Below are 22,772 nucleotides of genomic sequence, written 5' to 3' on the forward strand. Positions count from 1 at the left end.
ACGTGATACTCTCATACGGGTACGGAGTAGGCGGAGTAAAACGGGGTAAAGGCGAGGCAAACTATTTCAAATATCCAAGGCACGTACGGAGTACAGAATGTGTCTCGAGCCGACATGGAAGAGAAAACGACCAAGAAAAACACGTAAGCGGCAAGAGAGCAAACGGTTTTTTAGATCGTAGTAGTTATAGTAGTAGTACAGGAGAAAATATCTAACCTAGCAACAAAAGATTGCTCGACACATGACTCGTCATGTCCAACTCTCGTCCAACTCATCGTGGCCTCAGATAGAAGTACAAAGTCGCACACGTCCTTTGCCTATCCTTTACATTGCCCTTGCTCGTTGCAAGAATCTTTCCAAGCTTTGTCCGTCCCGTAAGACGATAACCCAAACGACATTGGCCAATATCGGCGGATTAATTAATTAAGATAAGGTCGCCAGAATGTTCTGTGATATACCTCAAAATCCTCATCCTCTCCTCCTTCCAAGCCACACAAGACACAAAATATCTGAGGTATAACGAGTCAAGATTCTCATGTCTTTGACGACGATCTGCTTCTGATTCTTCTTCTTCTTTTTCTTCTTTGACCAAGTTGCCTTCTGCTCCAAGTCTCTGGTTCAAGGGATAAACAACCAAGTCACTCAAACATTCACCTGAACCACCAACGCCAAGCTATGCTTCAACCACAACTAGAAAGGAGCGTGAGTGTGCTGGTCTAATAACACCGTGATAACTTATAAAGGAATGTAGCGGTTGGGAAAGGACAGTCATCATTTCGATTGTAATGCTGAAATGGAGAAAAGCAAAGCTGTATTGTATATATTGTTCAACGGCGGAGATGGCTAATCGCAACTTCAAAGTCGTGAGAGTATGTGATGACACAAAGTTCCAGACAGAAAATTCGTGGCAGAGATCGTGATCGAATCTGGCAGACCGAACAGTCTTCCCAGGATGACGCGGACTTTATGCCAAGTTGGATGTTCTCGAGTCTCGATCAGGATTCCGTACCTATCAGAGAACGTTAGAAGGCAAGCACGAACGAGACGAGGCGTGTCACATACCTGTAGTATCCTCCGGGAAAAGTCTCGCTCATCAGCGATACTGCCAATGCTTTGACGACGATGTGAGTAGATGGATGGGTCCAGCCGCTGGTCAGTGACAGACGATTTGTCAGATTTTGCAGAGCCAATGGCAGCGTTGCGACGGTGTTCCTCTTCGATCTCGCGGTTCCTCCTTCGCTTCATAAATAGCACCACTGCGCCGATGATGCCGGCCAAAGCGATCACACCTACCACCACCCCAACAGCAATACCAACTTTGCTGGGGCTCGAAGACTTTCCAGCCTTAGCGGCGGAGCTGGTGGAGCTTGCAGGTAGAGCACTTGTAGGTGGCACTGTCATGGTGACAACTGGAGCGGTAGACTTGGTTGCAGTCAGGCTGGCCGATGCAGAGGAGCTAGGATCTGGCGCTATCTCGACATTACCAGTCAAGCCAGAGAGATAGAGCTGGAAATAGCCACCAATGCCGCCACAAGTTTGCTGATTGTATCCTTTGCAAGGAGCATTGCAGTTGTCACCGTCTACTTTCGCACTCGGAGGAGGCAGTTCATCGCCACAGAAGCAATTTGTGCCACCTGTGGTGGCCATAACGGGTTTGTTGAGGCCCGCACATACTCCCTGACAATACCCAGAAGACTGGAAGGTATTGGCACCTTGATCCTGGAGGAAAGTAGGGTTATGAAGCTGATAGCAGTCTAATGTTTGGATAGCCCCGGCGGCTTCTGTCGACGTGGGGGAGGACTGTGCTGTGGAAGGGGTTGCGAAGAGCGCAAGTGCCGAAGTCAGCACGACAGCTCGAAGTAGTGATCGCGTCATTCTTGTAGGTTTACTTTGTTGTAATGATAATTGGGTTATACCAAAAGTCGGGAGTATATTCGAAATATCGACACAAGATTTCTTCCCCGTACAATAGTTGCTCAGACTCGATGATTTTGGCCAAAGAAGGATCGAGGTTGGTGGTAGCAATCCAAAAGTCGGTGATATGCAAGAACAGGCAGACTGCACACAAGTGCAACCTTCCACGATGGGCGCGGGTTGTCGAGCTCTTTGTCAATTCTCTAGCAGCGACCAGCGCTGCTTCTGCGATGTATTTTCAACTCTCGACTGTTGTTTTCTGTTCGATAGTGTTGCGGTATTCAATGACGATTGCAAAGAGCGAGGTTGGAAGAATCGAGGCCGTTCTCCTTCCAAGAATGCGAGGTGTTTCAGACTTGACACAAAGACCCCTGAGATCAACGGAATCGGCAATGCAGGTAAGCGAGTGCGTGAAGCTGGAAATATGAGACGTTGCAGCCTTGGAAATCCAGTCGTATTGATGTTGTTGCCTCGATGGCGATGTGGTCGAATTCGTCGAGTGTGATGCTGGTCGAAAGGAATGTGATCGTGTTTGGGTTGAGAGAAAGACGAAGAGTCGAGTTGACGGGCGCAGGGAGTACGTAGCAGTGGACACTGACCACTTGGAAAGACAGAAGCGGGCCCCTGAGGGATCGAGCCACCGAATCACAATGAAGGGCGCAGTCGTTTGGGAGGGGCGTCTCACAAGCCCAGTGGATGAATGCAAGGACAAGGGAGCGGAGGAAAAATGAGCACTGGGGCAGGGGATACACACACACACGGTGGTGAGGGCGAGAAATGCCAGTAGAACGAATTTGGAGAGCAGAAACACTCACAGGGCTCGGAAATTGCAAGGTGTCCAGGCTAGTCCCAATACAGCAAGGGACGACCAGCCCAAGAACCTTTAGCCAGGAACACGCTTTGTACCTGGAAGCGTCCTGGATCCTCAGCGTCCCACCCTTCCAGGCAAAACCCACCACCACGCCTCTTTGCAATCTGCCTTTATTGTTCGCACGCTGACGTGTTTGCTTGTGCTTACCTGCCGATATTGAACTGAGCAGATTTGACGAATCCAGCCTCGGGACAACTTTGTACCCCGGTCGAGGCACATGGTCAGAGGAGCAGGGGGAGAGAGAGAGAGAGAGAGAGGCAGGCAACGCCATCTTCCAACTCTTTAGTCTTTGATCTACTCGTACTGTACGGAGTACACCAGATGACCGTGTTTGACAGTGTCTCCTGCCTCAAGTCCCCCAGGATCAACCTCCTTCCCGAGGCATCATTGCTCGTTCCTGCGTTGGCAGCACGGTCAAGCGTTTGATGGCTCGCGCCGTCCGTCTGATTTGCTCTTTTCTGGCAAGTTGGGTCCCAATCGTGCATTGGCGCCCCGCAAGTCTCCAATGAGTGTCGACTACCGGCGCCACGGCTGCTTCAGATGTTCAAACCGCTGTCTCCGACCTGTCATCAGCTCATCAGCTCGTCAAGGGCATTCGGATGTTAACGCGTCTCTTTTTGCCGAAGACATTACAATTGCCCGTGTCCTCAATAAGGCCTGGGCTTATCATGCTGGCGAGCCGCATGCTTCCGCGAGACCGCTAACATCAAAACATGTGCAAGCCATTTTCCGAAGTTACCAGACATGGGACCATGGGATTTCCACCACGCCGAAATTGAAGAGGCCAAAGCTATTTCAAGAACGGACTTGAGCATAAAGTGAACACAAAGAAAGATTGGCTGACAATTGAAACTATCAGGCCAGTAATAAGATTATTGAAGCTTGGCTATGCGGTGCCCATTCCCTTCTGCTGGTGCTGGTGGCCTTGCACACGAAGCCTTGTATAAGTTTGTCGATTACGACGTCGTATTGAGACATTATTTAATAGTGTCTGACTACCCATCCATATATGGATGTCGTTGCGAATTGCCAATCCCATGCTCCGTAGAGTCTCGATGTTACCTGTCTCTGAGATCCACGACTTCAAACTGCATACCTTTCGCCTCGACCACGTGTCCAGGACGAAGCGCGTCGGTGTAAATGTTCTCAACGGCATGAGGGTGAAAGATCCCGGGTTGATCGCAGTTAAGAATCGTTTTCTTCCCGGGCGGATCAGTCAATCGAAACGCTCCCCAGTCGCCGCCGTGGGTAACATCACCTTTGCTGGGAGCACAGACAATCGCAATACTTTCGGCTAGCATCGTCTGATATCCGGAATGGGTGTGCAGATCTCGACTGCTCATGAAGCATGTCTGGGTTGGGTGTGTGTGTATCCATCCTAAGACCATAAGATCTTCCGAATCGACATAGTCGAAAAGCTGCGATTCATTCGTCATCTCACACGTGTCTGATGTGGCCGTTTGTGAAGGGATGATAAGTCGACTGATGAAGAACGCATTGGCTATAAGCGTGCCCGCAAGAAAGCCGCAAGTTTCCAGATTGGCCAGTGTGTTCTTGTGAGCAATTCTCAGAAACGTGGTGCGCAACTCTGGCGGCAGAAACACAGTGCGCAAAGGCTCCCCGTTCTCGAGGTACGCTGCCGGAGCGAATACACGAGTCGGCTCTGGTGTAGCTGCTCGTGAATCCACCTCAGCTTCTGTGGAAATTTTCTCCGGACGGGGCGGCGGTGCAGATGTCTCACTCCGTGGTTTTGGGGGTACGACCGGTGGTGACAACGGGATTTCTCGTCTATAACTTTGTTGAGAAGGAGGTATCGAAGGGGGACTCGTGATTGGCTGCACATGCTGTGAAGGTATGCTGGGATAGTGATAATGCAGACCTGAGTCTGCAGACGGATGGGGTCGAGTACCCGGGTCTATAGAGTGAAATTGCCGTCCATCGACTCGAGCACGTAGTTCCTGCAGTCTCGTAGACAAGTCTTCACTTTCACGGCCCAATGCCGAGGTATTCTGTCGGTATGCTGCCCTTCTCGAGATTTCTTTTTGAGCTAACCTGACCGCAAATTCCTTGTTCTCATGCGCTTGCAGAGGTTGTGGGCGCTGACTGGCAGCAGCGGGACCAGATGCAGCTTGATATTGTTGTGCTTGTACCATCCTCCTTGCCTCTCTTTCTTTGGCAACCTTGACATAGCGATTATATCTCTCATTTATCCGGGGCTTCATAAGATCAAGCATCTTCAACACGTCATTGACTTCCTTTTCCGCTTCCTGCATCAGCTCTTGAAGATGAGTTGCTGTCTTATCTCGATACTGCAGGTGTTGGGGGAGTTGGGAGAGAATCAGGTGTGCATACCGGAAGAGCAACAGGTAAGTCGTCTCTTCATCACCTTCTCTCATGTATGTGTCTGCCTGTACCTTGGTATCAGTGTCTGCAATGCACAATCAAAGGTAAGAACGTACCTGTTTAAGCATTGCCTTGGCTGACCGTAGCCAGATGCGTAAGGGTATTTGGGCATCATACTCGTATTCTTGGGCAGCTTTCGTTATCTGTTGGACGCTCCTCGGAGGCCTCGGAGAAGCTGATGATCCTCTGGGCCCCGACATTGTGTAGCAAGAAGCACATACAAAGAATGGGATGAGTGTAAGTAAGCGTTCAGTCTCGTATGGAGGGGCAACGAGTTGAGTCAACCAGTATCAAGATTGAACGAGTGCTCAGAGACCTGGACCGTGGAGGCCGAGCAATCTCTGCTGAAAATGCATGAGACCCAGACTGCGCTAGCAAGGTGAAGCCGTTTGCCTTTCATCGTGTTGGACATGGACACAGAAAGTCGAGGACAAGATCGCGGGCAGGCGTCACTCAAATCACCCAATGTCTAGGGAAGGTATGCCGGGGTCATGTCCGGGAGTGACTTGTCCTGCATTTTGATAGATTCCAAGTATTGTAGCAATATTGGCCTTTGGTTTTCTCAGAACTCCCTCGAGTAGCATGAATTGTTAAAATCAAAGCCCCAGGTTCCGCTGATGGCCACCATAGAAACACCTTAATGCGTCGTCGTATTCATTCACCAAATGCTACGAGAGCGGGCCATGTCTGCCGATAAACGACGTCATCCTCACTTCGCGCGCTTCTCCAGGCTGACTAAAGCCTCCAGCTTGACATACTTCTAACGATTGCACCCAGGATCTAAACGATACAATGCCAAGTAGACCTCGAACCTATAAGGCCGGCCTGCGCGTATAGGTTCATTGTATAGTCGAGACTTCGACAGGTATAAAGGAAGCAAGCCTCAGAAGGTAAGTCTGCAGATCTAGAGTCAAACTCAAGGAGCTCCTATTTCTACACTGATTCTGCCCGTCTCTATCATGTCATCGACTATTGAGCAATACACAATCTCCGTACCGGAATCGCAGCTGCGTGATCTGAACAATAGACTTGACCTCGCGAGATATCCAGACGAACTTGACCAAGCGGGGTGGGATCTAGGCGTACCACTGACTGATGTCCAGCGACTTACGAGTTACTGGCGTCACACTTTCAACTGGCGAAAAGCCGAGCAAAACCTGAACAAGCTACCTCATTTCATCACGTCGATCAAGGTTGATGGCTATGAAAGTCTAAGGATACATTTCCTCCACAAGAAATCCGACCGCAGAGGCGCCGTCCCTCTACTCTTTGTCCACGGCTGGCCGGGAAACTTTCTCGAAGCCACAAAAATCATCGATGAACTTACCTCATCTTCAGACGAGCATGTCTCCTTCGACGTCGTTGCCCCTTCTCTGCCACATTATGGGTTTTCTGAAGGCTCCAAGAAAAGGGGCTTCTCACAGGAACAATACGCCGAAACCATGCACAAACTCATGCTCCGCTTGGGTTACAACGAGTATGTCACCCAGGGAGGCGACTGGGGTTGGTACGTGACGCGCACAATCTCGAAATTGTACCCTCGACATTGTAAAGCTACCCACTTCAACATGGATGTCGGTGCAGCGCCCGCATTGTTGAAGAACCCTATTCTTGCCGCCGAAGCGGCACTCAAGCCACTCTCGGACCGCGAGAAACAAGGTATCTCCCGTACCCGGTGGTTTGACAAAGAGGGATTTGGGTACAACCTTTTGCAATCCACGAAGCCACAAACTGTGGGCTACGCCCTGACCGACAGTCCTGTCGCCCTCCTCGCATGGATCTATGAGAAACTGCACGACTGGACCGATGATTACCCCTGGACGGACGAGGAAGTTTGCACGTGGCTGTCGATATATTGGTTCAGCACCGCTGGGCCGGCCGCGAGCTGCAGAATATACTACGAGATGGACCGTTCGGGGCCCTGGGGCAAACGTTTCACGCGGGACCAGCTGCGGGAGTGGTTACCGGGCGTGAAGATCGGGTACAGCCATTTCCCCCGCGACCTTCACGTGCTGCCGAGTACGTGGACGAGGACGTTGGGGACCAGCGTCTTCGAGAAAGAGCATGCCTCGGGTGGGCATTTCGCCGCGTGGGAACGTCCCGCGGACATTGTGGCCGACGTGAGAGAGATGTTTGGCAAAAAAGGTGGTGCCTATGGTGTTGTGAAAGGCCGGGATGGATACTGACTACCTAGGTATATTTCCTGTCGCAGTTTTCAGATAACTCCATTTTGCGTTTAACCTTGGGATGGACACGATGAACATTCACCTAATAATATTTTGCTTCTCCTTCCTGGACCAGCCTCGAAACGCCATGTGAAAAAAGTCTCAGTGCTTCCATATAGCAACTGCACGTGACAAATTTCCATTCGCTTTGCCTGTCTCTTTTATTTCTCAAAAACTCATTGATGGCTTGCATACATAAAGTACCAACTCGTATTGTTGTGAATTCATGGGGGACCTCTTATCGTTTGCTGGGGCCGGCTACAACCTCATCCTCATTATCATCAAGCTGGTCAAATCCCATCATACTCATCAGATTGGACCCAGGACCGGCCGTTCCACTTTGTGCTCTCAGACTCTCCAACAGATTCCTTGCCAGGTCGATATCAATCTCATTGTCGATGTCGTCGTCCGAAGACAATTCACCAGCCTCGTCGTCGTCCTGGCTTGGTTTCTTTATGTCTTTGTTGCCGGCCTTGATGGCAGGCTGCTTGGCCTGCGAGGAAGACCCGAGTTCCAGAGCTCCAGACCCCCTCAATTCACGTTCCATCTGTTTCATGAACGCTTGCATATCTTCACCGTCGTTTTCTTCTTCATCGTCGTCCGAACCGTCAACCTCCTCCACGCGGCGCCCGCCAACCTCGTCGGGTCGTCGCAGCTTGGCTCGCTCCGCGGGATCCCGAGCGTCTGCCCCGAGTTTCCCACTCATGATTTCCTTCATGACCTCGGGTGGCATCCCCATCATTTCTTGCATGATCTTTGTAAACTCGTCTTCGCCGAAGCTGGCTTCTTTGTCCTCGCCCTCGTCATCATCATCATCATCGTCGTCGTAGTCATTGAGATCTTCATCGTCGCTGTCCTCGCCAAACAGCCCTCCGGCATCTGGACCCGTTTTATCGTCGTTGAGAAAGTCCTCAAATTGCTTGACGATACGCTGCAGGTTCTCCTGAGCGGTCTTGTCTCCAAAGCCAGTTTTCTTCCCCTTCTCACCGTCCAGCTCTCTCTGCAGGTCATCAAAATCGATGTCGAGCCACTTCTCGTCGTCCTCGCGTCGATCCCATTGCTTGATCTCATCATCTGAAGGCAACTTTTCGTCTCCCGAGTCCAGGTCGTCCAACAACATCTTCATCTCACGCACCGCGGGCCGATCCTGGTACTGGCTATCTGTGACCAACATCTCAAACCCACACGTCACCTTCATGCCCGTCTCCGCCTGCGTATAGGATTTGGACTCCGTCCTCGACGGCATGAACACGTTGAACACGGCGGGAGCGGCAAAGTCCTGAGACTTGAGCTGCGCATAAGCGACCCGTGGGAACTTGACGCTGACAGTCACGGCATCCTTAGGCGAGAATACCATACTATCTTGGTTCTCTTTCTTTTGCAGAGGTTTGAGCGCGATCGGGTCACGGAGATAGAACGCCTCGACCGCTGGCGAGATGTACGCTGGCTTTTGGTGAAGTAGAAAAGCAATCTTCCGTGGCAACGTGACGACGGCATGGTGCATGTTCCCGGAAATTTGAGCTGGATAATTCCGCAGACGGAAGAAAGCCTCCTCCTCGATGGTTGTCGAGTGCATGATCCTTTTCGGTTCCCACAACAGTACTTCCCTGGCCTGTCCCAGAGTCAACTTTTCCTCCGTGCGCCGGGACGACCTCGCAGCTGCAGCAGGCTTTATGATCTTGAGCTGGCCTTCATTGATCCAGACCCGATTTTCTGCGACTTCCGGTTCCAGCCAGGCGGGTAGAGTGCCCGATGCTTCGATGAGGAGGAACTCGCCGTCGTTGTCCGTGACTTTGACCCAAAGGTCGCTGGATTTGCGTGTCAATTCTCGCAAAAGCCACACCACGACCCATTCGTCTTCGACGGAATCGCCATATTCGGTTCGACCTCGTAAAACGCTCAGTCCTGGGTGCAAATGTGTTAATTCATTTCCGTCTGTCCTCTTGAAAACACTACAGACCTCACCATCTTCTTTGTTGAGTTCCAACGAGAACCCTTGGCGTTGCCATATGTAGTCCTTCAGATATTTTCGCTGCAAATCCGTCGCCTGTTTCTGGACGTCTCGTAGCCGCAACCGGGTTTCAGAATCATTTTCTGATTCAGAAGTCGAAAGTATGTAGAGGGAGTATTCGATTGTATCGTCCGGGAGAGCAGGCTTCGGTATGGGGTGGAATGTTGATCGAAACCAGGCTATATCTTCCTCGCTCGGAGGCATTGTTATGTTTCTGGTCTGATGGTTGGGACTACAAAGTACTGGCCTTTAGAAACGCTTAAAATCCAAAAATTACGAGTAGCCCTCATGAGATCATCGCAGCCGGATAAACACCGGAATTTTTGGGCTCAGGCACCACGAGGCTGAGCAAATCCAGTTTCGAGTAGACTGAGGCTACGATCGCTGTAAGTACCAGTATCTCTACAGTTGCAGATGGGCATGCTGGTGGCTAGATAGTCCCGCGATGTGCTGATTATCATAGCATACCATACATTACGAATCTATCATGGATATCATTGCCTAGTCATCTATCCCGGCGAGCAAGACTGTTGCGTTACCTAACACAGATTCACATCCCGGTTTTCTTACAACATCGTAAACCAGCCTGGCTGCTCATACCTTCTTATCCGCGACTTGCTCCAAGAAGTTCTTCGTGAATCTAGTGACTTGTTCATACACGACTTCGAAGCCGTTATCGGCTCCATAATAAGGATCGACCACTTCCTCAGCTTTACCCTTTTTGCCAGTACCATGAAATTCCCCAAACATCATGACATTTGCTCGAATCTTATCGGCCTTTCCCTTGCTCTCGGCTCTGCGTTGGAGTCTCTGTAGATCCCGTAGGTTGTACGTATCCATGGCAAAGATATAGTCGTAGTCGAAAAAGTCTTGCACAGTAACCTGACGTGCACCGTGGTCGTAATCTGTAATACCGTGTCGACGAAGGGTTTCGATAGTTCGGTCATCAGGAGGGTCGTCGACATGGTATGCTCCCGTCCCAGCAGAGTCGATCTCGCCGATACGAGGGTGGGAACTTGTAAGAGATCGAAAGACACCTTCTGCCATTGTGCTTCGGCCTTCGTGCACATGCCAAGTCAACCACGAACAGAAGGGGCAGGGGAAATCGGCTAGGTTGAAAGACTTACAGATATTGCCTAGGCATACGAAGAGAACGCACAAGTTGTCTGTCATTGTGTACCTGACTCGTAAGAAGAAGCCGGGATGAACGTATACGATGGATTATATGTGCTTGTACATGAATAATCCGTCGACGCCAGAAGTTCGGTGCTAGCACAGACCCCGATACATAGTGCCTCGGTTGTTGTAATCTGAGTCTGTCATACAAGAATCGCAGAGGGTAGATAATAATGAGAGACAAGGTTGTGGAGGGAATTATATTTAAAATATACGTTCAGCCTCGCCACTCCGCACTTCTGGGGCTGTAATTATTTACTGGATCTATTCCAACTGGGTTGCCCTGAGGTTCATCTTCAGGTTCATCTGTTATTCAATTGAGACACTACGTTTACTCAGCACTAAGATTATTATCTAGGATAGTTCTTCGCAATCACACATCCCGTCCAATAAGCCACCGAGACTCTGAATACAGTCTACCCAGGTCTGTTTTACCCAAGACTCTTCCGGAGCGATTTGCCAGTCCTGAAGCGACTTCGCCCATGCACATAATTGACAAAGTATGCCTTCTCAGGTCACGTCGGGCTTTCCAGGCATCAAGATCTCACCCGCTGTGTTCGTGTCCACGATGTGTATCATGCAATAACCAAAATCCATGAGCAAGTGTCCTCTCATGATCCAATTCTTCTGTTGCAAGAGTACTCAGCCGCGGATATGGCGCCCACCTTCATGATACAGTTGAGTGACAGTCATAGGCTCCGAATCTGAGGTCTGATATTCAGAAGTATCGGACACCATGCTTTTCCTGGCCTGATTGTCAACCTCAAGGGTCCTGTGCCGATTGCCCAGTGCTGCTCGCAAGTTGCCACTCCCTGGTCCGATATGGTGCAGATTTGCTACTGCAGTCTCGAAGTGCGCCTTTTCGCTAACGCCCGCGTCCTCATCATATTCCAGGCCAGGGGACACCTCGGTTTGGCGGTGCTGGGCATACTTGGTCAAATCGTGTTCAGTCCCATCGTACGGCAGAGTATTAGAATTCAGCATGTCCAGTGCACAGACGCTGTGTCGATACATTTCTCGGTCGGCACTCGCAACGCTGTCGTCAGATTTACGCCGTTGATCGCGCGCTTCATCATGCTGAGGACTTGTTTCTGGTGGCTTCTTCATCGAAAGTTCTGGAATGTGGCTCAACACTCGACGTGCCGATGTTTGCCCAAGGACACTGTTTTTGAAGTAGTCACTGGCTATTTGTGCAGCTGTCGGACTTGCAATGCATTGTGTGATGTCTGCAACCCGTGCAGATGACAATCGGTGTGGTTCAGGCCGTGCAGGGGGATCAGGTAACAGTTTCTCAGTGTCCATAGGCAATCGAGACATCGCGTAGTTTTGCAGTGTACTCAATGACCCGGCTCTGGGACGGGCAGAAGGTGGATTCGCGTCGTCGAGGTTAAGATGACTAGTCGTATACGCATTCGGACTGTTTTGAGCATGGAAAGGCTGGTCGAAAGAGCCTACATGTTGGGCAACAGGTCTGCTGAGTCGGGGAGCTTGCTCTTTGAAAGAACACCTCAAGTCGGCCGGCATGTTGGCTGTGTCTGGCGGAAACGACATCAAGCTCCGGCTGGAAGCCAAAGATGAGGTAGACTTCGATTTATCTTTTTCACGCTCCATTCCCAGAAATCTTAGTGCCTTGGATGCGTTGCTGCTTCGCAAGATTGGTTCTGGCTGACGTGTAGACTCAAGTACGGCGCGTGTCTGAGACATGATATTCTTGACATCTTCCCTTCTCGCAATCACTTCTTCTCGAGCACTACCCAGCTTCTGTTGGAGCTTGCCGATTTCGATCTCGCGTTTCTCCAGTTCCATCCTGTGTTCAATTTTGAGAGTGCTCATCTCAACGCGTAGCTCTTCGTAAAGCTGAGCCAGGTCTTCCTGCTCGACATTAGCAAGCTGGCTTTGAGCGAGAGCAGATTTTGTATTCTCCAACTCTTTCGTCATATCCTGATTTTGTTGTATAAGCATCACCATTTCATGATCGCGCTGTTTCATTAAGCGTACGGCACCCTCGTATTTGCTTGTATATGCATCAAGACTGTGTGACTGCTCACGGATCATGGCGACCTGTCCATGCAGCATTTTGCGGTACTCGCTCACAACTGTGTGGGCTTCATGCAGACCTTGTGCATACTTTGAGATTGTGGCTTCAGGAACACGAAAGTAAGGGACTGTTCTGTCATCTCCGCGAGAAGTGTAATCCGATACTAATTGAAGAACTTCCTGCGTTCTGGGGTCTTCCACAGTGTCGATCCAGCGTGGGACATTGGTCTCAATAAAGGCGCCCAAGACTCGAACGATATCACAAATGGTATGGTTGAGCTCTTCTATCATCCTGCTTTGTCTATCGACGACTTTCTGTTTGGCATGCATCTTCGTCGAAACATCCTTGTTTTGAGCTTCAAGCGCTTCGAGGCGTTCATGAGAGATCCTGCTATCTCGTTCGGCAAGCGATTCTGCCGACTCGACGATTTTTCGAAAAGAATTTGACAGGAGTCGGATTTCGTGAGCGAAATCATTCAAGTCCTGTTTATTGTCAACCACAGCGCAAAGCAGCACTCACGAGTCCATACCTGACTGATGTTGATTTGATAGAGGCCGTCATCAACCTTGATCTCGGTAGCGTCCAGTATCAATTCCGCCATCTTGTCGACATGGTTCCGCATTGCCGGTAGCCACAGATCCTTCACCGTTGCGTTATTCTTGCATTGTAGAAGATAGTCCAGTAACTCCTCGACGGTCATGGCAGTGAAGGGTTTTGTGATTCGAGGTTCTTGCGCATTACGATTGCCAATGGTGTAAGAAGGCATGATGCTTTGGTCGTTCCTTCTCGACGAGGTTGTCAGGTTTCGTAGCGTGTCCATTGTGATATCATTGCTTGAGGCCGACGTTGACAGAGTAGGAACAGAACTGATCGTTGAATCTTGCGTGTCTCGGCGGATTAGACAAAGTGAAGGCGGCGGTGATATGGGATCTGTCTGCGGAAATCCTTGACTTGGAAGCAGCAGGGAGCCAGGCAGTTCTATCGGTAGTGAAGACCTCAGAGTGAGTGGTGTCTCTGGCGGTGACCGATAAAAATCACTTTGTACCGTAGAATCTTTCTGGGTCACTACTGATAGCCGTGTATTCACATCCTCTTCAGGATGTGACTTCAGCCAAGTGCGATCTTTTGGCGTCTTCGGAGTCCATGGCCACACATACTCCAACATCGGCCCTGCTGAAGTCTTGATAGAAGGAGTCGATAAGTCTGGCGTGCTACGAGAAGTAAGAATCGGTGGAGGCTTCTGTTTTCGTTTGCCGATGGTAGTGGCTTGTACAAAATTTGCATTGGTCGCCACCAATGCTTCAGTACTGCCAGCTGGATCGGAGCATATAAATCCACCGAGACCACCATTTGGCACTGCTCTTGAGGCCGAATGTCGCTGCTTCGAAGTAGATTGCGGCGCCATATCACGACACTGGCTCCGGACATCAAAGTATGAAGCAATTGACTGGAAAAAAGGGACACGGAAGGCATTCAAGTTCTACATACATGTAGAAAGCGCGGCTACGATATACAATACCGTAGCTAACCTGATGAGTATTCTCGAAGTGCTCTACATCTGCTCAAGGTTTTGAAGCAGGTCGAGTCGCACGATATCGGTCTAGTCAGCTTTATCGCGCGATGCTCGAGAGCGAAGCGGACAAATGGTATCTCAGTTACTGGGTCTCGCACATGCAAGCTCGCATCGATCGGAAGCACATTTGTACCTTCGAGGTCGTTCTGACCATGACCTGCCGGCGCGTAAATCGGCCATCGTGAGGTCACCTTTTGACTGCGTCCTAGGGTCAAAGATGCGTCTCACTATGACACAGGGGGCGGCTACAAAAGGCGGAACATCCTCCATCATGTAAGGATGCCATGGCGGCCATATGAGTTTTGTCTTTTCGAGGAAATATCAGGCGAAGAAGAGTGAGAATGAAGCTATCTTCATGTCGACCCATCGTGCGGAACTAATTTATTGGATCGCACGTGACCTTAGATTTTTATGACCCCAGCGTTTGCTGTGCAAATCTTCATAGTATGTCTTAATATCGTCTGAGGCTTGTGATGGCGATTACTAGGGTCACAATTCGACATCTCAGAGTCCACGCAAAGCTCCTCCAAGCGATCAAGGATGGACCATGCAGAGCAAGCGGCAAGTCTAGTTTGTCCCAACTTCCTGGTCGCAAATCGGTCGAAACGCGAGACTGGTCATTCTAACTTTGCTGGACTAGACCGATTCGCACGGCAATCAGAATGAAGGGAAGAAGAACACGAATCTTGGTCAAAAGCGATCGCCTCAGGGACGAGATAAAGGCAGAGGCAACGGTGATCGAGCGATAGCAATAAGCGCTTCCGGCATCCACAGCGGTGATCGTGGTATCTTCGTAACCTGTGACAAGGGTCAAGAGAAGAAGTGCCTGCGAGAAATCTCCGACATTCTCAGCGAGGTACATATGCAGTCCTCATATTTTGGAGCGTCCAAACCAGCTGACGCCAATAGTATATCGATTCCACTTCTAAGCCATCCCAAGAACCAGACTTCGGCAGTTATGGTGCGGAGATGGATATAGAAGCCGCTATTCTTGCAGAGCTGGAGTCTTTACGTTCCATGTCATCAACTACAGGCACATCAAATCCGAAACTGTCTTTCATCACCCTTGACATACCATGCGTATCGTTCATCAGATTCCCTGCGAACTCCAAAGGCGAAACATCGCTTAATCCGGTTGATACTGTGCGAAACGTTTGCGAGGAAGCCTCGAGAAAGGATTCGACAGGCCCACGAAGCCGCTATGTTAAAAGATTGACCCCCGTGAGCATGATACGAAAGACTCTGAATAATGGGCTTGAAAGCTTGTGTGATGAAGTGCTCCCACCAGAGTTTCGGGTAGACTCCACCGATGAAGAGCGCTCTGCCGGCTGCAAGTTCGCCATCCGGCCAACGATAAGAAACAACGACAAACTCAACAGAGATGATGTGATACGAATGGTGGCTGATAGGATCGCCGCGCTGGGGGCCGGGAGACATAGTGTTGACCTGAAAGGCTATGACAAACTTGTACTCATCGACGTGTACAGAAACGTCGTCGGTATGAGTGTTGTTGGAAATGAGTTTGAAAGGCTCAGACGTTTTAATCTGGCCGAGCTTCATGCCACTCATCTTGGAGAGGTAGACTCGGCAAAAGCAAGCGGAGCCACTCAGGGCTGAAGGAAGTGTGGCTGGCTCAGATCCGACCCAAATCCACAAGTCGACAGAAAGCAAATATCTTGATTAGCGTTACGACCACACCGGGGCATTACTTTTGAAAACAAAGCATAGTGCATCCAAAGTCTGCAAGGAGTTGGTGTCAGTGTAGTATGCGCTATTTTTGAGAGCCTGTGGGGTTGTGCTTGTCGGAATGACTTGTGTCTGTGAAGTGGTTATCCCGACAGCAGAGTTCGTTTGAATACTCAAGGGTTATATGTTTGAAGAGTTGAACATCCTTCAACAATTCCTCGTGGCTACCCGTGTCACCTGACCTACCGCGGTCGGATGGCGTAAGGGGATTTCACCAGACATGAGGCAGTTTACTTGAGCCAAGCCGCGAATCCTAGACGCAAGGCTCTGACACCAATGATCCCGGTAGGGTGAGGTGTTCCCCAGCTTTCATGGCATTCTACCCGTGAATGACCAAGTTGGGGAGTGACCTGACGATACCACGGAAAAAATCCTGTCGAAAGGATTTCCCTCGACCTCAACGTCAACCACTCAGCGTGTGGTTGGCCTTGAGGTTAGAGTTTTGCTTCTCGAAAAAATGATCCTTTTTTTTGGATCACAGTCCGGCTCGAACTCTCTATGTGAGAGTCATGAGTGAATGCTAGTGATGAGATGCGAAGGGGTTTCGAGAGGGAAAGATAATGTACGTGGTTAAGACCCCTGTCCACAGGGCGACTCCCTGGTTGGAAGAACAATGTCCGTCCCTCTGTACCTCGCTATGTGATCAGGCTGTTTAACCATTTTTGTCCGGCCATGCCATCAATCATAAGGAGATCACTGAGGGCATGACAATGAATTGTTGTAGAAAATCTTACAGAGTAAGGGTAGTCGTTTCCAGCCTTGCAGATGGTTATGGCGGCACGTGACTCGCCCCGTAAATTACTCACAGCCTGATCAGGGACCGAGCGCATCAAAATCACAGACCACCTCTTAATTCAACCAGCGGATGAACCACCCATTCAGTGCCTGTCCCCAAGCGATGCGGATGCAAACTATTCAATTTGATTGTCTTCAGAAAAGAAAGTAAGCATCAACTGGCAAATTTGCCTTTCGTCTTGTTTCCCAGCCTCGTCAATTCCCCCCTGCACAGCCGGCGTGGCTGGGGGTGACAATCACAGTCACAGAGTACTCTCTCTGCCCCATGATTCTCAGCATCGAGATGTCCAGGACTTTTCCATTGCTGATTACTCCGTAATAATTTCTCGTCTCAAAACCCATACTACTCTCCTTCACTTTGACATAGCAATACAGAGTGTCCGTACCGGGTACTTGAGTTGAGTATCTTGAGTACCTAATCAGAATATCCCTAGAGCATGCCAACGATACTCACGCCGCAAGGATGGGTCAAAGTTGCGGCGCCCAAGCCACGCAAGAAGGTCGTCAACCCCGACCCTACGTCTGCCTTCAAGGGACCACTGGCCTACTTCAGTTGCCAACCGCTACCGTCCAGCAAGAAAGAACCCATCAGCACCCGACCTCAATTTCCTTACGACTTGTCGGCGTCCCCTGAAAAGTTGAGGCACCAGGGCGAAGGCAAGGCGAAGATCGCCGGCAAGAACAGGATCATTTCCGCCCCTCAGCTGCCCATCTACGACCAGGACGACGGCTACGAAGCGGCAGAAGAAGACCATTGGGCCAGAGGCGGAGGAGTAGCGTCACCGTCATCATCCCTTTCAGCAGCAAGGCGACACAAGACTTCGCCGCGTTCGAGAAAAGAACCACCATCCAGGCAGTACGATGATCTTTCGAGTTCGAGTTCAGGATCCAGTGGTGGTGGACGCTCCACAAAATCGTACTCGAGACATCGACCTGTCGAAGCTGCTCCGAGGCCTGCGTCAATGTATCACCACCGTCCGCCGCCGCCTCAACCACCTGCGCACGGTGGTTATTACGGGTACAATGACTATCCGCCGCCGCCACCTAGACCATCAGTATATGAAAGACCAACACCTCCTAGCAACGCGAGGAGCATGTCATATAGTTGGTACAATGCCACGACGCCTCTGAATTTATGATTGGGAAAGCGACCGTTTGGAGTTATTGGGAGAGATCTGAAGTATTTTCTATCATTGTCTTACGAGAAGAGTCCTCACCAGGGCTTGGGATTAAGTAGGTCGACAGGTGTTGTTCGACTTGTGTGGACCAACCTGTGTATTTAAGATGTTTTATTTTAGGAATTTTTACTGTGTCATAATGATTGAAATGAATGATACTTGGTAAATCATCAAGTTGCTGAACCGTAATTCCCACTTTCCTTCCAATGGAATATCATAATTCATGAGCCCTGGGACATCATCCAACATCGTTATCACATGTCCTGACCTAGACATCCATCCCGTCCACCCTGTTTGTGAAATCAGATTGAAATGAAAGAAACAGACAAAGCCTCTCCAGTGCTCCATAATTCCTCTAGTCATCGTCTTCATCCACAACCACCATCCTCTCTTTACGGTAAGTCTCGATCCTCTCCCTCTTCGCAGGAGGCGGTCGAACAAACATGCGCTGACTTTTTGTGATGACGACCTTCGTCTCTCGCTGATTGCCGCCGCCCACGAAAGTCATCCCTCTGCCTCCGTAAGGATCGACCGGTCGCGGCCGGCGCCGGCGGCTATCTTCTGATGATTCGTCGTCAACGTAGTATGCGTTGCGCCGTCGGGCTCTGAGGCAGAAGATGCATAGAAGGAAGAGCAGGAACACGCCAAAGAAAGCGCCGATGACGATGCCGCCCACCGCGCCAGGCGATAGGCCACCACCACTGTGGTGCACGACGATGACCTCAGAGGGGCCAGTGGTGACACCAGGTACAAGCGACGTGGTACTGCATGGGGTTGTCACAAGCGTGGTGGTACATGGCGTCGTCGAGATAGGTACCCAGGTCGAGATAGGTACCCAGGTGCTAGTCGTACAGGGTGTCGTGCTCGTAGCCCAACCCCAAGAGCTCGACGGCGTCCAAGATGATGATGTCCAGGCTGGAGTCGTCGACTCGACCCAAGTCGAACTGCTTTCCCACTCGTTCGAGGTCGCCGGCACTACCGGAATGTACTCTGATCCCTGGCCAGGAGCTCTGGCTTCAATAATGGCCATGCTAGGATAACGAACGGACGAATTCTATCTGGTGCTGGTTCTGCGCTGTGAGGTGTTCATATGGAGTACTCGCCTAGCATTGAAGGAGAGCGCCTAGGCGTGTACGGAGTAGAAGGAAGACAAGTTCTCGAGTGCAGCCGTATCGGCATTTCAGCTGCAGAACGGCCTTTTGAGACATGCATGATGCTGCACATGGTAGGCAACTACTCCGTATCCCGAAACGATTGATGACGCGAAATGACTTCCAGCCTCTCCGTTTCTGAGCAGCCTAGAAGACTACTCTGTACAAGTATGGCAGGAGGGCGGCTGTAAAATAGGCGGGCTGGCGGATGCCTCGTTTTGCCTCGGAGGGACGGTGGGAGTTTACAGTACGTACTAGGAGTACTCCGTACTAGGACGTAGTACTGTAGAAAGGATCCAGCCTATTCATTTTTAGTGACCCTGTGGACGCTGATAATGAAGCTAATCTGCCAGCCTTGCCTGGATCCATGCTAGTTTCATGCCTGGAGACAAATCGGAGTTTGGTCTTTTAGGTGCGACCGTTCGAACCAGGCAGCGCCGCAATAAATAGCAGGGATTAATGAAAAGGTGGGGTTTGTAGGCAACTCAGAGGGCTGGAAATATAACGTAGCTACTCCGTAGTTTTTCTTGTCAACAATTCCACCCTTTGCATTCTTACGGAGTCCATCACCTGTCAGCAGAATGGCAGTATACGAGACGGCTGGAGAGACACAGTCCTACTGTGTGACTGATGTGTCGTCACTCTCCGTGTCCTAAGGTCTTCTTTCCTACGAACGTCCAAGGTATTTCCCGTTTTCACCACGATATGCCTCCTGCCTCAGGAGCATCACCGGAAGCTCGCTATGTCTACCAAGAGCACACCGCAATGAGGGCATTGAAGTAGAACTCGAGGCAGCCGCGATTGGTACAGTTTGCGATTGGTACAGTTTGATGCCATGTAACCATGGCCGCAAGAGTGTTTGTCTTCGTCTTTGTATTTCTTCACCAGGCGCGTTTGTTACCAAACAACTTACACCATCCATGTGAAAGGTGGTTAGAACCACCTCCATATTTTAAATCACTCATTGGATATCATTTTTCTAAATCTTTCATCTTACCTGCTCAGATGGCTCTAAATATGAACACACCCTGCAAGATGGACGTCCCGTACAAGGAGTATGTCCCCGCATTCTGATATTGGCAGCTTGATAGAAAATGCTGACCTCTCTAGCTTCTTGAGTTCGGACCCTTTTCAATTTCTCATAGGTCCTGACAAGAAACTATTCTATGTCCACTCTGCACTGGTCGCGAAGCAGTCTCGCCCTCTTGCTGCGCTTGTCTCGAACGGCATGGTGGAATCTCGGCAGCGCTGTGCGGTGTTTGATGATGTCGACGAAGACACCTTCCTCCACTTCTTGGAATTTGCATACACCGGAGAATATACAGTTCCTCCGCCCGCTGCGATCCCCGAGCCCGCGGAAAATGTTGTTGACGAGCCTTCGACGGCATTTCTGACTGACAACAAAAGCCCATTCGGCCCTGGAAAGTCCAATGCCGGTGCGGCGCCTGCCAAAATGTTCGATCAAAGAGAGGACGACTCAATTGATATAGGACTTCCTGGTCTGTCCGATTCCGTAACCCAAACGCTACGCGCTATGAAAAAGAGAAGGACAAACCGTCGGCCTTGGTTCCGCGACGAAGAAGCGCCAGCTGCAGCATCACAACCCGAGGTCGCCCGACACGATATAACCAAGACACCCAAGCTTTCTTCTGAGCTTTGGGACGAGTTCAGCGAAGCAGCTCACGTGAATGAGATACCATCGTGGAAGCCACGCGTCAACGTGGGTCCTTGGGAGGATTACAGCGTGGTCTTCCTCTGCCATGCAAAAGTTTATGTCTTTTCAGACCGATACACCATCTCCGCGCTTCGGGATCTTGCCTTGCAAAAGCTTCGCCTGACCTTGACAAGATATACACTGTTTGAAAATCGCACAGATGACATTGTCGAGCTTGTAAAATACATTTACAGCAACACAGTCGACATGAACAATGGAATGGATAGATTGCGGGCCCTGGTCATGGACTATTTGGTCTGTCATGTTGAGATAATTGTGAAGGACAAGAATTTCCTCGCTATGCTTCAAGAGCCGGGAGCATTGGCCAAAGATTTAACTTTGAACTTGTTGCCGCGGCTGAGTTATGGTTGAAGTGAGAGGCTTGCTTGCAAGAGTCCCGGTGCATGAGTGGTGACACTGGGTCAGTAACCTGAAGCTATCATGTGTTGTACGAGTACATAAAATCGATTGGAATATGGAATACATCTAGTGGTATTCCGCACGGGAAATAGAACTTTGCTTTTGTACTGTAATGATATGCATGATATCGATAAGGCTTTCGGGCGTCACTTTTGGGTCCATCCAACAAGGGTCCAATACGGAGTACTACCTAGGTAATAAGCATTCTTGCCAGAGTACAGTGTCTAGGTACCTACCTATTGTAGGTTAGTAGCGAGGGCCCACTGGCCTGTCCGTTGGAAGCCCCTCCATATGGTCATCTCCGCCAGATGTTACATCGGAATTTCCAGTACTCGCGGCACGAATCTCTCCAGCAAGACACAAATAATTATCCGTCAATATCACTAACGACGTCTTCTTCCACTTTATGTTGAACGCGTTCTACAATGGCTCCCTCGAGGATCTCACCAGAACCGACGGCACCGTCACAATTACCAACGGGCCTTAGTCCCAAACAGATTGCGACCTTTTGGCGGGATGGCTATCTGGTAATACCCTCATACCTCTCTCCAGAGACGTGCCAGAGTCTCCTCTCCAAGACACAAGAGCTCCTCACCGAGTTCCCACTGGCGGACCACCCCATGACGCGGTTCACCACCGGCAAGGATGAAAACGGCGACACGACCTCGAAACAGCACGTGGGGGACGACTACTTTTTGACCTCGGGGGACAAGGTGCGCTTCTTCTTCGAGGACGACGCGTTCGACCAAGAGACGGGCGAGTTGATCAAGCCCAAAGAAAGGGCGATCAACAAGATCGGGCACAACCTGCATGGGTTGGTGCCCGAGTTTGGCAACGTTTCACACGCGGGCAGCGTCGGTCGGCGCAACGCGGCCATTGCGAGGGACCTGGGGTATAAAGATCCGAGATTGCTCCAGAGCATGGTGATATGCAAACAACCCGAGATTGGGGGCGCCGTCAACCCACACCAGGACAGCACGTTCCTGTACACGAACCGCCCTTCGGCCGTTGGGTTCTGGATCGCCCTGGAGGATGCCACGGCAGAGAACGGATGCCTGAGTTTTGCTCCCGGTAGCCATCGCAGAGCGTCGATAAATGAAAGGTTTGTGCGAAACGAGGACGGCACGGGGACCACGTTTGTGCCTATACCCAAAGAAGAGGAGCAGTGGCCCAGAGATTTCGAGCACGCAGTAGACTCTACGGCGTCGTCTTCGTCGTCGGACGGGAACAACGAGGAATACGTGCTGGGAGAAGTCAAGGCTGGAAGTCTGGTTTTGATCCATGGGAACATCCTGCACAAGAGTAAAAAGAACACGAGTCGAAAGGGACGAATAATCTACACTTTTCATCTGATCGAGGGGGAGGAGCATTATGATGATCGGAATTGGTTACAGGTACCAGGAGGCCCGAGCCAATTTACCAAGTTGGACGGGACGACGGCGTAGACGTGACACACATTTCCTGATCGCAAATGGCATAATCAACTTTTCTCGAGTACTCGTAGGGGATTGCACACCGTACTTCAAACGTCCTTTGTGTGTTCAGCCTTCTACCTGC

The 22,772-nt window shown here is 50.5% G+C and overlaps 10 protein-coding genes across 10 annotated transcripts; 4 read left to right on the plus strand and 6 right to left on the minus strand.

Moving 5' to 3' along the window:
* Positions 1-166: 166 nt before the first annotated feature.
* PV06_04569 (uncharacterized protein) lies at positions 167-2,674 on the minus strand. The gene is made up of 2 exons (XM_016405480.1): positions 1,063-2,674; positions 167-1,009 (listed from the first exon to the last, which is right to left on the minus strand). The coding sequence occupies exons 1-2, from the start codon at positions 1,873-1,875 to the stop codon at positions 965-967; spliced, it is 858 nt and encodes a 285-aa protein (XP_016263686.1). The 5' UTR covers positions 1,876-2,674; the 3' UTR covers positions 167-964.
* Positions 2,675-3,568: 894 nt separating this feature from the next.
* Positions 3,569-5,796, minus strand: PV06_04570 (uncharacterized protein). The gene is made up of 2 exons (XM_016405481.1): positions 5,245-5,796; positions 3,569-5,193 (listed from the first exon to the last, which is right to left on the minus strand). The coding sequence occupies exons 1-2, from the start codon at positions 5,386-5,388 to the stop codon at positions 3,844-3,846; spliced, it is 1,494 nt and encodes a 497-aa protein (XP_016263687.1). The 5' UTR covers positions 5,389-5,796; the 3' UTR covers positions 3,569-3,843.
* Positions 5,797-5,946: 150 nt separating this feature from the next.
* On the plus strand, positions 5,947-7,464 carry PV06_04571 (uncharacterized protein). The gene has a single exon (XM_016405482.1). The coding sequence runs from the start codon at positions 6,148-6,150 to the stop codon at positions 7,372-7,374; it is 1,227 nt and encodes a 408-aa protein (XP_016263688.1). The 5' UTR covers positions 5,947-6,147; the 3' UTR covers positions 7,375-7,464.
* PV06_04572 (uncharacterized protein) lies at positions 7,347-9,667 on the minus strand. The gene is made up of 2 exons (XM_016405483.1): positions 9,379-9,667; positions 7,347-9,318 (listed from the first exon to the last, which is right to left on the minus strand). The coding sequence occupies exons 1-2, from the start codon at positions 9,626-9,628 to the stop codon at positions 7,652-7,654; spliced, it is 1,917 nt and encodes a 638-aa protein (XP_016263689.1). The 5' UTR covers positions 9,629-9,667; the 3' UTR covers positions 7,347-7,651.
* A 247-nt stretch (positions 9,668-9,914) lies between these two features.
* On the minus strand, positions 9,915-10,752 carry PV06_04573 (uncharacterized protein). Its single transcript, XM_016405484.1, has 2 exons — positions 10,552-10,752; positions 9,915-10,482 (listed from the first exon to the last, which is right to left on the minus strand). Exons 1-2 carry the CDS (start codon positions 10,595-10,597, stop codon positions 10,019-10,021), a joined length of 510 nt encoding a protein of 169 aa, XP_016263690.1. The 5' UTR covers positions 10,598-10,752; the 3' UTR covers positions 9,915-10,018.
* A 468-nt stretch (positions 10,753-11,220) lies between these two features.
* Positions 11,221-14,043, minus strand: PV06_04574 (uncharacterized protein; the record flags this gene model as incomplete). The annotated part of the gene is made up of 2 exons (XM_016405485.1): positions 11,221-13,120; positions 13,168-14,043. The coding sequence occupies 2 exons, from the start codon at positions 14,041-14,043 to the stop codon at positions 11,243-11,245; spliced, it is 2,754 nt and encodes a 917-aa protein (XP_016263691.1). The 3' UTR covers positions 11,221-11,242.
* Positions 14,044-14,687: 644 nt separating this feature from the next.
* PV06_04575 (uncharacterized protein) lies at positions 14,688-16,112 on the plus strand. Its single transcript, XM_016405486.1, has 3 exons — positions 14,688-14,772; positions 14,852-15,067; positions 15,121-16,112. Exons 1-3 carry the CDS (start codon positions 14,752-14,754, stop codon positions 15,826-15,828), a joined length of 945 nt encoding a protein of 314 aa, XP_016263692.1. The 5' UTR covers positions 14,688-14,751; the 3' UTR covers positions 15,829-16,112.
* A 733-nt stretch (positions 16,113-16,845) lies between these two features.
* On the plus strand, positions 16,846-18,058 carry PV06_04576 (uncharacterized protein). The gene is made up of 2 exons (XM_016405487.1): positions 16,846-16,899; positions 17,187-18,058. Exon 2 carries the CDS (start codon positions 17,190-17,192, stop codon positions 17,889-17,891), a length of 702 nt encoding a protein of 233 aa, XP_016263693.1. The 5' UTR covers positions 16,846-16,899; positions 17,187-17,189; the 3' UTR covers positions 17,892-18,058.
* Positions 18,059-18,285: 227 nt separating this feature from the next.
* On the minus strand, positions 18,286-19,106 carry PV06_04577 (uncharacterized protein; the record flags this gene model as incomplete). The annotated part of the gene is made up of 1 exon (XM_016405488.1): positions 18,286-19,106. The coding sequence occupies exon 1, from the start codon at positions 18,958-18,960 to the stop codon at positions 18,286-18,288; it is 675 nt and encodes a 224-aa protein (XP_016263694.1). The 5' UTR covers positions 18,961-19,106.
* Positions 19,107-21,553: 2,447 nt separating this feature from the next.
* On the plus strand, positions 21,554-22,743 carry PV06_04578 (uncharacterized protein). The gene has a single exon (XM_016405489.1). The coding sequence runs from the start codon at positions 21,641-21,643 to the stop codon at positions 22,658-22,660; it is 1,020 nt and encodes a 339-aa protein (XP_016263695.1). The 5' UTR covers positions 21,554-21,640; the 3' UTR covers positions 22,661-22,743.
* The last annotated feature ends 29 nt before the right edge of the window (positions 22,744-22,772 follow it).

The sequence above is a fragment of the Exophiala oligosperma genome, assembly GCF_000835515.1.
Source record: "Exophiala oligosperma strain CBS 72588 unplaced genomic scaffold supercont1.4, whole genome shotgun sequence".
Classification (NCBI taxonomy): Eukaryota; Fungi; Ascomycota; class Eurotiomycetes; order Chaetothyriales; family Herpotrichiellaceae; genus Exophiala; species Exophiala oligosperma.

Bases quoted from the DNA above. Each gene is read 5' to 3' on its own strand.
- PV06_04569 (XM_016405480.1), bottom strand. From the start codon at position 1,875: ATGACGCGATCACTACTTCGAGCTGTCGTGCTGACTTCGGCACTTGCG. The intron at 1,010-1,062 runs GTATGTGACACG...GTTCTCTGATAG, and splicing joins TTTCCCGGAGGATACTACAG to GTACGGAATCCTGATCGAGA.
- PV06_04576 (XM_016405487.1), top strand. From the start codon at position 17,190: ATGCCAACGATACTCACGCCGCAAGGATGGGTCAAAGTTGCGGCGCCC.
- PV06_04571 (XM_016405482.1), top strand. From the start codon at position 6,148: ATGTCATCGACTATTGAGCAATACACAATCTCCGTACCGGAATCGCAG.
- PV06_04573 (XM_016405484.1), bottom strand. From the start codon at position 10,597: ATGACAGACAACTTGTGCGTTCTCTTCGTATGCCTAGGCAATATCT. The intron at 10,483-10,551 runs GTAAGTCTTTCA...ATGTGCACGAAG, and splicing joins CGTATGCCTAGGCAATATCT to GCCGAAGCACAATGGCAGAA.
- PV06_04570 (XM_016405481.1), bottom strand. From the start codon at position 5,388: ATGTCGGGGCCCAGAGGATCATCAGCTTCTCCGAGGCCTCCGAGGAGC. The intron at 5,194-5,244 runs GTACGTTCTTAC...ACCAAGGTACAG, and splicing joins CCAAGGCAATGCTTAAACAG to GCAGACACATACATGAGAGA.
- PV06_04578 (XM_016405489.1), top strand. From the start codon at position 21,641: ATGGCTCCCTCGAGGATCTCACCAGAACCGACGGCACCGTCACAATTA.
- PV06_04575 (XM_016405486.1), top strand. From the start codon at position 14,752: ATGGACCATGCAGAGCAAGCG. The intron at 14,773-14,851 runs GCAAGTCTAGTT...TTGCTGGACTAG, and splicing joins TGGACCATGCAGAGCAAGCG to ACCGATTCGCACGGCAATCA. The intron at 15,068-15,120 runs GTACATATGCAG...TGACGCCAATAG, and splicing joins TCTCCGACATTCTCAGCGAG to TATATCGATTCCACTTCTAA.
- PV06_04572 (XM_016405483.1), bottom strand. From the start codon at position 9,628: ATGCCTCCGAGCGAGGAAGATATAGCCTGGTTTCGATCAACATTCCAC. The intron at 9,319-9,378 runs GTGAGGTCTGTA...ATTTGCACCCAG, and splicing joins GGAACTCAACAAAGAAGATG to GACTGAGCGTTTTACGAGGT.